Source organism: Amblyomma maculatum, chromosome 1 (genome assembly GCF_055883805.1).
Source record: "Amblyomma maculatum isolate TAMU_Amacu chromosome 1, ASM5588380v1, whole genome shotgun sequence".
In the NCBI taxonomy this organism is placed as follows: domain Eukaryota; kingdom Metazoa; phylum Arthropoda; class Arachnida; order Ixodida; family Ixodidae; genus Amblyomma; species Amblyomma maculatum.
Genome location: NC_139344.1, coordinates 309,430,345 through 309,441,910, shown reverse-complemented (window position 1 = coordinate 309,441,910; position 11,566 = coordinate 309,430,345). Strand labels below are relative to the sequence as shown.

Below are 11,566 nucleotides of genomic sequence, written 5' to 3'. Positions count from 1 at the left end.
TCTGCATTTGTGAGCCCAGCGCACAGTTCCAACTTGTGGTCCACACCTGTGAACTCTGAAAATTAGATGGCCGATGGAATTTCGACACCAGCAGTGCGAAGGTCGTGAATGATCTGCTCACTGCCTGACAGCTGCTCGACGACGCTCTCCTCGTCCAAGGCAGCAGACTTGTCATTCAGCACAAATCCCGCGTGGCGGAAGCAATTGCGCAGCGCTGTGGGTGCCATCGACATCCACGCATCAGCGAGCATACTAAGTGCTCCAAGTAAATCGACAGAGTAGGTTTTCCCACTGTCGAGGCACACCACCACCGCTACCAACCACTGGATCACAACACCGACTCCGTTGAGTGCCTTAAAAAAAAAAAACTCCTTATAAAATCCGGCAACAGCTTCTTGAAGAACTGAAGCCGATTGAATTAAATGTGAGCCACAGTAGCGATAGAACATACTGTAGTTCTCGCATCAGCACGGCTAGGCCTACTCGCGAACAGGCAGTCGAAGCGATCACGCTAAAAGAAGAAAAAAAGCACTCTGGTGGCGAGCAGCGACGTCCTGGAAATGGAAGCTACTAGGCAAATAATATAGCCTCGATCCAGCATCAGTTTAGCTGAGGAGCGGCAGGCAAGGCCGGCACCGGTTTCGAGGCTATCGAATGAAAAAGTAAACAAACAAGATGGCGGCGACACCGCTCAAAATGTGTGGCAGTTGGCCCTGCTGACGCTTGGAATGTCCGAAAAATGTCCGAAAAATCGAATAGCCCTCCTTAGAGTGTCCGAAATTTTGAGCAGCGTAATACATTGACTTCATAAGGCAGAGAGAAGATAAGGGTAACCAATTGGATTCCAAGGGAAGCAAAGAGTAGCAGGGGGAGGGAGGGCAGATGAGGTTAAAAAGGGTCTTTGTCCTGCAGCTCAATAAGAAGCAGCATCCTGGCACTCACGGTCAGGGAGATCATAGACCTTGGGTGGCATGTCCGCAAAATAGCTGTGTCTCAGGGCATCTGTAGCTGAGATCCTGTTCTGTGGCTGGAGCTGGAAAAGGAGAGAAGCACCATTAGCTCAGCTGCCATGGTGAAAGTGAGCATGAGAAAAATACCTGTAGAAATCTGTTGGCAATTTCATCTGCCTGGAGTGTTTCTGCCAACTTAGGGAAGACCTGTTTCAGGGGTTGACCTCGGTACATGCCAAATTTGTCTGAAACAACAAGTTAATATGCCCTCACGATCCAAACGAGAGATCAAGGGTAGCACTTACGTAGCTTGTAATTTTTATATCGAGAAACACCTTCCCAGGTTTCTTCTGTAGGAGTTCCCAAAACCTGGAATGTAATGAAAACAAGGTTCCAGGGCAGTCGTGACAATAGAAAGATACCTTACCTGCAAACAATGTGCATACGCTGCATATATTGCACCAGTAATATTGGTGTCTCTTGCATAGAATGAAAGTCCTTGCACCCTTTTCAGAGTCAAGATTTGGTTAGGAAGAATGGCATTGTAAGCCGAGTAGTGTTTCAAAATTAATGTCGAACCGGAGATCCCTAATCCCATTTCCTGTACACTTGTAGCACTTTTCCTATGCTTCCAGACAGGGGAAACTGATGAATGACACCATGCCTCTGTGAGGCCGTAGGGCGACCAAAGATGGCAAAACATGCTGGCCCAATCGGGAAACAAGCCTGCAGTTGCATTGCACCCTGAACATGCGGTGCTGCACAGGGAAACAATAATGGTATGAATGGTGGCATAATAAGCCCCTCTATGGAAAACTAGGAAACCTCTGCCACCCTCCCTGCTTGGTCACTAAACAGTGGGCTTAATACTAGTATGGATGGTCTAAGTAGGTGTTTTGTCAGGGTGCCATCATGCATGAAAAATGTTAGTGTTAACATTCAATATATGAAACTATAATCAATAACTCGAGATATCTGAGATGAGCTATGATGATTTCCAATGCTTGGAGTTGTTTAGCAACATCGTACATATGGTATCAAGTGTACTGAATTACTTTGACAGACATGGCCACTGCACAAAGTGAGAAGATGCAGCAGAGGAACTGCCTCCAGACTACCAAGAATTCTGCACTAGTGGTTAAAAGGTAGTTTGTAATTGCAATGCAAAAAACCAGGTCTGAAACAGCCGAGTGATGCGCTTTATTTTCAAGGAAATTAAATATTCTGTCTAGGTGCTTACCAGGTACAATAAAACCTCAACAATTCGAAATCCCCGATAATTGGAACAATTTCTGTGGTCCTGTGACTTTTATTGTAAATTTAACTGTACAATTCGAAGTGGCAGGTGGCGCCAGTTCAATGCTTTGCTTGAATGCTCGATCCTAATTTCGCCACAAGCAAATGAAGCGATGGCACATTGGAGTGTTGCAAAGTGATGCCTACAGCGCCCCAACCCTAGAGCTCCCAGCACAGAAAATCACTCTGTGGTATACCCGTGCTTCACTGCAACGCAGCTGAGGGTACTCGAGGTCAAGGCACGGACCCTCTCCAGCCGTGGACATCTGCTACTCAACGATGGCATGTCCTCGCATAATGAACCCTCCATTTCTCCCCTCCAAGGTGTTGCTGTAGGTTCACTTTATCATGACACGACTGTGCACTCCCACACAATCATTGGAGGCCCTTTGCTAAAAGCTGACTTTCGTTGATTGATGGATGGAATGTTCTAGCTCGTATTGTTTGCCTGGGCTTGGTTAATTCAAACACTGTTATTGGTCCCAATGACTTGGAATTAACGAGGTTTCACTGTATGTATGTATGAAGGCAGACAGTAAGCGATGACGCATTTCTCTCTTCCCAAGACATCTGGTCAAGATGCACGCCCATGCTGTGTTCTCCCACAATAAATGCTTACTGGGCAAAGGAGAGCTTCGGGGTAAATGCATGTGCGAGATTCTTTAAGTACAAACAGTGAAATCGTCAAGATGTCAAAGCGGCTGTGGTGGTATGGGCAAAAAACTTTGTCCCTGTGATACATTGTTCCAGACGAAGACAAGTCCACTTGTCAAAATGTTGGCTTGCGAATTGAGGCTCCCCCCCTCTTTCATAACAGCAGGTGGCTCGAGATTACGACAAGCAGCCAAACACTGAGTTTTAAGCACTCATCTTTTTCGGAAAAGTTACTAAGGTGTCAATGGTTTTGTCGAAACACTACAAAATTTTTAAAGGAGCATAGACACCAAAATTGGGCGGCATTTTTCTTCTTTTTAATGTATATGAATCACCTACAGCCGCTAAGTAATGCATAATTGAATTTTCTCCCCAGTGACGGTTTCAGCAGAAAGATGGCTAGCTGTGATGTCATAATCAAGTTTGAGTCACATACGGCATGAAACAGCTTCATGATTCCTGTTCATGAGCCAGGCTGCCTTTAGCGTTGTTAGGAATTCAAACGAGAAAGGAAGATTAAGTGACCTAGACTTGATCAACGTCACAGCCACCACTCGGCTTTTAAAACCGAAACAGTTGAGAAAAGAACTGTAAATTATTCAGCGAGCGTCCGGTACTGATCCGTGCACAGCAATGCCTTACGCATCATTACAAAGGATACAACTCGAGCCCAAAAATTAGGTGTTTATACTCCTCTAAATAACATTTTAGTGGACCCACCTAGTGAGGATGAGTGTTGCTTTTCACCAATTGTCAGTGTAAACTACAATTTTGATGTAGTTTACAAGCAAATCAGCAACATGTTACTGATGACACTCCTGGAATAGCTCATCGTGTGAATAAGGCAACTATGCTAGAAAGGACAGGAAGTGTGCGCTATCACAAGTGAACTTGTACCAGATGACATATATTATACAGCAAAACCTGCCCAAACCATAGTTGGCCGGCATAAATTCACCCATTTACCTGCCAAAAAACAAAAGTAGTAATTTCAAAGAAGGAAGAACATGCAACCTTTATTTTGTACTGCACACTCTTCTTAGCCAGTATCCGTTGCTCGGTCCCTATTTCGGACCCTATGGTGTCCAGAAGTTTGATTTTTCGGACCAAATTTAGCCCGAGCAATACTGTGGAGATTGTTTTTTGGCCGAAGGTTCGCTTTTTCGGCATCACTTAGATGCGAGCGGGCGTTGTTTTCGCAAACCAGTTTTAGCTTGGTTCTCTGTTCATCATTGTCATTTGAGGCAGTAGCAATAAGCGAATGCTCGACCTTTTCACTGCGGCAGAGCAAGCAATCAGATTGCAAATGGAACGTGAGCAGGCTCTCTCTGCCACCCATGGAGAAAGAGGGAGAATTTGTGATTCATGGGGGCTCTCTTTCTGCTCGCTTTTTTCCCGAGAGTTCCATCTCGCTGTCTTGGCTATTGTCGTTAACCATGAAAACTGCATGTTACTGCTTCGCCCATTCATTCGTGGCACAAACGACTGTGGCATGAACATGAAAGCATGACTGGCTACTATAACAGGAGGGTTACAGCTTAGCAGTATCCGCTTCTGCGGGCACTGGGCCACACATGCCGCGTCTGCACTAGCCAGCGCACTGGTGGCCATATCGAATCACGCCAGCGCGTGCGCATGGGCGGTGCGTGGAAGCTGATTACAGTAGCAGATCGCGCTATGCTGGCTCCCTGTTATCGGCATATAAACGAAACATGGGGAGCAGCGATGTTCATAATTTTTAAAGCTGATTTTTCGCAGAAAAGTGATTTCTTTTTCAAGTTCATAATTTTTCAGACCATTTCCCGGGTCCCGCCAAGTCTGAAAAAAACAACAACAAAAAACGGTCGGCAACTGTATATTGATTATTTGTCCTCTGAAATGAGTTCTAACATCCGGCTATTCGCTGATGACTGTGTCACCTAAAGTCGAATAGTTAACCAGTCCAACGTAACCAGACTTCAAGAAGACCCTTTACGCACCCAAGAGCGGTGTAACACTTGGTTAATGTCATTACCTGGATGCTATTTATATACAATAAATATCTCCATTACACTATTACATTAGTAGACTCTTATAAATATCTTGGCATCCACTTGGGTAAAGACTTAACCTGGTCGTAACACGCTCACCATGTAACTAAATTCAGCTAATCAAATTTTAGGGTACTCGTGCCGTCACCTTGCCTTAGCACCCCGTTAAAAAAACTGCTAGCCTACTTAAAGGGGGCTTAAATCACAATTTTCAACAAAAAGACGTGTTTCTAACTTTTTTGTTGTTCTGGATTGCGCATGTATAAAAGAAACTTCTCACCAAGTTTGGTTGTCATCTGCCTAGTAGAAACATCTTAACTTTTTTTGCGCGATGGGGTGCACCCACCACTAAAAGCAGCTATGAACACCGATTTCAAGACGCAGCCATATAGCAGCCAAGAAACTGAATGCGGAGTGCATCCCGAAGTTAGAATGCTTGTTTTTCGCTCTATCTAGCCAAAAAGAACCTGCTATCGAAAGTACAGCAGACAACTAAAATTAAAACAGAAAGGCGAATTTCGGACCTTGGCAACAGAGGTAAAGCGAAATAGACTAAAATGCAGCACGTAACTTTTCCCACCACATTTCAAATCAAAGTGCTCGACCAGCTGGAGTCCAGACGAAGCGGCACACCCAGCAAGCAACCAAGGAAAGAGCTTCACTAGCACAGACAAGGGTGCTGGACAGCTGTAAAGCTCAAAAGAACTCGAAGCAGTGTCGTGTTGGAAAGGACGGCCCACCAGGTCATTGTGACTTATTAATTTAGGCCACAAGTTTGAACAGCATGTTCTGAAACTTTTCAACTTATTTTTCTCAGTTGACACTTTTTGCAAGACCACAACTGTCTGGAAGACTACTATTTCCAAACTCTTTCGCCAAAGGCTGCTTTCAAGGTGGCCTCTAGACTAAAATTTTCTTCAGGACAAAATAAGGCACTTTTTGGATTCCTAATTATTCTCTAAGAGAAAAAAAAGTATCAAATATGTGACATATAATGTTCGTTTCTAAAGTGCTCCGTTTTTTGCAAATTTATCAAAAAGAGCCCACAATTGACCTTATTCTGCACAATGAATTAGCCAGAAGTTATCTAAGAAAAAGCGGTTAATAGATCTTCATTAGTTTTGAAATTATAGTTTCCTAAGCCGACAATCATTATGACTCATTATGACAGCTACAAATTTTATTCTATTTGCCCTACAGTGATGAACCTAGGATTCTACACTAGGATATAACAAGAGCAATGTTATCAAAATTGGTGCAACAGTTTAAAAGTTGACCCTTTAGCCCCATTTTGAATGCACTGAAATCTTATTTGTTCCGATTATTGGTACCACACCAGCCTCTCAGCAATTAATGGGACACACTCCATTTTTTAAAAATACGTAATACCAAAACTTCTTAATTTTATCAATATTTAGGAGCTATTTCGAAATCTGGTGTTAATCCCTGCCTATCTCATTATCATCATCAACCTGACTATACCCCCTGCAGGGCGACAACCTCTCCCATATTCCTCCAATTAACCCGGTCCTGTGCTAGCTGCACCCACTTCACCCCTGCAAACTTTTTAACCTCATCCGCCCACCTAACTCTGAATACTTCCTCTAAACAAGCTGTGAATAGTACTGGGGAGATCGTGTCTCCTTGCCTAACACCTTTCTTTATAGGAATTTTGTTACTTTCTTAATGCAGAACTATGGCAGCTGTGCAGCCCGTTTTTTCCAGCACATTCCCGTACGGCTCATCTACACGCAATGTCTGCAACACCGCCGAGGTTTCTACTGAGTTAAATGCTTTTTCGTAATCAATGAATGCTATGTACAAGGGCTGGTTATATTCCGAGCATTTTTCTATCACCTGGTTGATGGTATGGATATGATCGATAGTAACCTTTCCAAAAACCTGCTTGATCTTTTGCTTGGCAGTCTAAAGTTGTCCCGATTCTATTAGCGATACCTTATACGTAACAGACAGTAAGCTGATTTGTCTGTAATTTTTCAAGTCCTTAGCGTCCCCTTTCTTATGAATGAAGATAACATTCGCATTCTTCCATGGTTCCGGTACCGTTGATGACACCAGGCACTGCGTATACAGAGTGGCCAGTTTTTAGTTTCTAATGCTTTTTCGTACTTCGTCACTGGTGGACGTCTGACTGCATTTCCCTACCGCCAATCTTACTTTTGTCCTGACTTCTTTGACTACTGTAGAGATCAGTACAGAACTCCTCGGCTACTTTGACTATCTTGTCCATATTCGTGAGGACATTGCCCGCCTTGTCCCTTATCGCATACATCTGATTTTTGCCTATGCCTAATTTCTTCTTCATAGCTTTAAGGCTTCCCCCGTTCTTTACAGCATGCTCAATTTTCTCCATGTTATACTTCCTTATATCGGCCACTTTGCACTTATTGATTAGCTTTGATATTTCTGCCAATTCTATCTGGTCTGTTGGATTGGAAGCTTTCATACTTTGGCGTATCTTAATTAAATCTTTCGTCTCCTTAGACAGCTTACCGGTATCCTCTTTAACTAGCCTACCACCTACTTCTACCACGCACTCAGTAATGATATCTCTGAAATTATTGTTCCTTGCTTCTAGGGTAATGTCGCCATCCTCGGTTAGAGCTAAGTATCTATTCTGTAGCGAGATCCTGAGCTTTTCAGCCCTCCTCCTCAGCGCTAATTCGTTGATGAACTTCTTTCTTACTAATCTGGTTCATTTCCTTTTCAGATTTAGACTAATTCTAGACTTTAGCATCCTGTGGTCACTGCATTGCACCTTCCCGATTACCTCTGCGTCCTGCATAAAGGCGGGGTTAGAACAGATTATGAAGTCAATTTCATTTTTAGTCTCCCCGTTCGGACTTTTCCATGTCCACTTCCAGTTATTGTGTTTGCTAAAGAAGGTGTGCATGATTCTTGAGTTATTGCGCTCTGCAAACTCGAATAGTAACTCCCCCCTGCTATTCCTAGAACCAATGCCGTAGTCACCCACTGCCTGGTCTTCTGCCTGCTTTTTCCCTATTCCCTACCTTGGCATTGAAGTTGCCCATTAGTACAGTATGCTGCGTCTTTCCTTTCCGCATTGCCAATTCTACATCTTCATAGAAGTTTTCAACTGCCCGGTCATCATGACTACATCTAGGTGCGTATGCTTGTACAACCTTCAGCTTATAGCGCTAATTTAGCTTAATTATGATGCCGGCCAACCTGTCATTAATGCTATAGAATTCATCTATATTACCAGCTATATCCTTATTGACAAGGAAACCTACTTCTAGTTGTCGCCCCTCTGGTAAACCTCGATAACACAGTACATGCCCATCCTTCAGTACAGTATATGCCTCATTCGGCCTCCTAACCTCACTAAGCCCTATGACATCCCATTTCATGCCCTCTAGTTTCTCTAACAGCACTGCTAAACTAGCTTCACTAGCTAGGGTTCTAGCATTAAACGTTGCCAGGGTCAGTTTCCAATGGCGGCCTGTCCTTGGAGCCAGAAATTCTTAGCACCCCCGCTGCGTCACAGGCCTGAGTGCCACCGTGGCCAGTTGCTCCGCAGCCGCTGGTGGCCGAGGGCCGGGGTTTTATAGGACTAATCAAGGGAGGTTGTGGCCAATTACTGCACCAGGGTGGCCAACTCCTGTTCTGGTAAGGGAGTGCAATGCCAAAGGTGTTCACCGGCGTCAGGTCGCACCCCAAACCTGTTTATGCAATTTCATCGACACGCAAATTTTTTTATTCTTTTTTTTTAATCTGGTGGGGAATTGCGTGGCACTGGGATTCGAACCACGGTCCTCTCGCATGCGAGGCAGACGTTCTACCTCTACGCTACCGCTGCTTTAGGTACTTTAGCCTACCCTAAACAAAAGAGGTGTCGTGCTTGACTGGTGGATATGTGTGTGAATATGTGTGGACTTCTGTGTTCAGTAACTAAGCCTTTAATTTACCACACAGCATCTTCAGGATCATGTCATCACCAGCAACTCATAGCAAAGAACCTGATATAGTAAACATTTTCACCAGTCCCAGTGACTTTACTATAAAGGGGTTCGACTCCATTAGGGCTGTAAAAAACTGTTATTAAATTTTCCCAGCAATGAGTAACTGCAACTAGAAGCGGGCTTGATCCTGTAACTAGTTGGGAAAGCTTAGCGCCACTGTGATATATGTAGGTGTGCTCTGGTTTAAGTTGGCAGTTTTCCATTTCTGCTTCCGGTTTCCACTTACGGTGTTGACTGACAGTGCAAGTGCTGAAGAACAGGGGTGATTGATTATTCGAAATTTACGAACATACGGCAGCAAGAAAATATTTCCGACTTTCCCAGACTAGACCACGATAAAACCGTAAAATCTGGGCAAATTATTTGAAAATAGAGTTTAAACTTGCGGAAATGCAATACAAAACCACCCTTTTTGCTTTCTTCATTCATATCAGAAAAACTTTGGCCCTATGTAGCAATATTTACTTGAGACACACACTGAGCTCCTTGCATGGCCAAACTTTCCTAAAAGTTGATATGGCTACTTTCATTGTACATGCATGTTTAGCTATGCTTCATCAAATCACAAAGTTTGATTTTCCCAGAAAAACTCTATATGCCACTGTTAATGACCTTTTCATGCAAAGAATTCGCATGGGTTCTTGTAACCACACAAATGCCTTACATCAGCAACGCTGAAGTCACATTTCTCACATCCCACTTAGTTGTAAAATGCCAACGTAACACAGAGCTAGTTGCGACAGGGGACGAGGAACAAGAATATCAACAAGCCTGACACGCACGTCTTCGCGGCTGCACTACAGCAGAGGGCGAAAGGGATGGGGTAGTAAACTTCCATCGACCCTTGGTACCCGAGGAAACGAGCGAAGGTGGGTTTTGTTCCTTTTTCAATCCGCTTCAACTAAGAAGTGTTTGTCTGGTCTCCCTCTATACTGGGCCTAATGTTCCCAATCCCCAGAGCACTTTGGAGCAAGCTTTGTAGCCGGGGGGACAATGTGGAGCCCCTTCCTCATGCTCTGGAGCTAAACACTGAGAAATTGGGTAAAAACAGGACTACCCAAGCTGACAGATTTTTCAGATGGGCAATATTCCAGACCTACCTGATTATTCAAACTTTGGCATGGCACCATCACGCACTCCATAGAGTTAATGTATAGCACCAACCAAAATTTCACAAGTTTTGAAACTTTTGTCGCTCAAAGACTTTTTCTCTCGATCATAGGTCAAAAGCTATAAAAAATGGCCACAAGGCCATTTCTCTGCAACCTCGAACCCGTGTCGCATGCATTCTCAATAGCAGGTACTGCAAGATGGCCCTTGCTGTAAGCTGCCACATGCCCGTCAGGCCTCACGATCAGTTTTTCCTTCGTCCCTTTGCCTCCGCTGTGCAGGCATATGATGGAGGTGGGTCGGCAATGGAGCTGTGCTCCACAGGCCAGTCAACATGGCCATGCTCCTGCCACACGGCTTGCATGTATATTTTACCCCATCTTTGCAGCACTGCAGAAGATAGCAGCCGTGGTTAGCCACTTGCAAGGGATCATTAAGCGTGCACCGCGTAGTCTACTCGTGACGTGTGCAGATATGGTTGTAAAAGAGTATAAATAGATCTATCTACATACCAAACCTTGAGAAAACATTTGCAAGCCTTACATTAGCCTTTTGAGTAACGTTACGCTGTTTGTCAAATCCTATATTTAGTTCATCGTACGAAAACGAAGCTGTGACACCATCTGGATTTCCAAACTGCAACCATTTTCTCACCAAAAACAGACTTTCTTCCTTTTTTTTATGACATTTGCACATTTCAGTCAACCAACCGCAGCTTTTCCCACTCACATGCCTATCTAGTTTGTTTGAATATGTGCAAGTCACTTTGAAATATAAGGGTGTTTTTGTGCATATTTTTGACGTCACAAAGCAGTGAGCAGTATGTCATTTTGTGATGCAGAATGAGAATAAAGTGTTCTACCTATAAATTTTTCGAAGGTCTAACAAAAATATTACTCTTTAAGTTGCATTTTATTGGTGGATTTATAATGCTTTTGCAATTTATATCTGACTGACAGTAACAAATTGCAATAAAAAATAGCATAGCTGTATTTTTCAAATACTAAAGAATGTTCATAAACAATTTCATGGTGATACAACATTGACAGGTGAAGTAATGTCCTGCACAAGCAGTAAAGTTGTTTGAAAAAACAAAATAACATTCATGTGGCCTCAGCAGTTTTTTGAGCAGACATCCTCGAGACTCAATTCCTGAGAAGTAGGATACCCAGCTTCTCCAAAACTTGCTCCTGTGTGCCTCTGAATGCATCACAGCGCGGCAACCTAACAACACGCAGTACAACAGCTTTGAGCCAATGGCAATCTCTTTGTAACAACTGCTGGAGGACTTTCTACCTGCTTGCCACACAACAAAACTGGTAGACACCAATTTTAAAATTCGTTGTAAAAGCAGCTCAGTTCTGCCCATTAGTGCATCACCTCACATGCTCACATAGCCGATTTTTATCACTCCTAAATTCGAGGCTGGGTTTGGTGGACATGAAAGACGAAGAGTTAAAGATAATAAAACAAGCAAAAACCAAACATTTTCTGATGAAAATTGCTGTTTTTTCAAATAGCC

General features: G+C 43.6%; 1 protein-coding gene across 3 annotated transcripts in view; it reads right to left on the bottom strand.

Moving 5' to 3' along the window:
• Nucleotides 1-891: 891 nt before the first annotated feature.
• Nucleotides 892-11,566, bottom strand: part of LOC146207034 (cyclin-dependent kinase 14-like) — a 222,876-nt gene continuing 212,201 nt past the window's right edge. For all 3 annotated transcript variants that reach the window (XM_084592726.1, XM_084592665.1, XM_084592597.1), the window contains 3 exons: nucleotides 1,256-1,319; nucleotides 1,098-1,195; nucleotides 892-1,033 (listed from right to left, as the gene is read on the bottom strand). In XM_084592726.1, coding sequence (XP_084448852.1) covers nucleotides 914-1,033; nucleotides 1,098-1,195; nucleotides 1,256-1,319 — 282 coding nt within the window. In that variant the 3' untranslated portion in view covers nucleotides 892-913. The remainder of the gene's footprint in view (nucleotides 1,034-1,097; nucleotides 1,196-1,255; nucleotides 1,320-11,566) is intronic.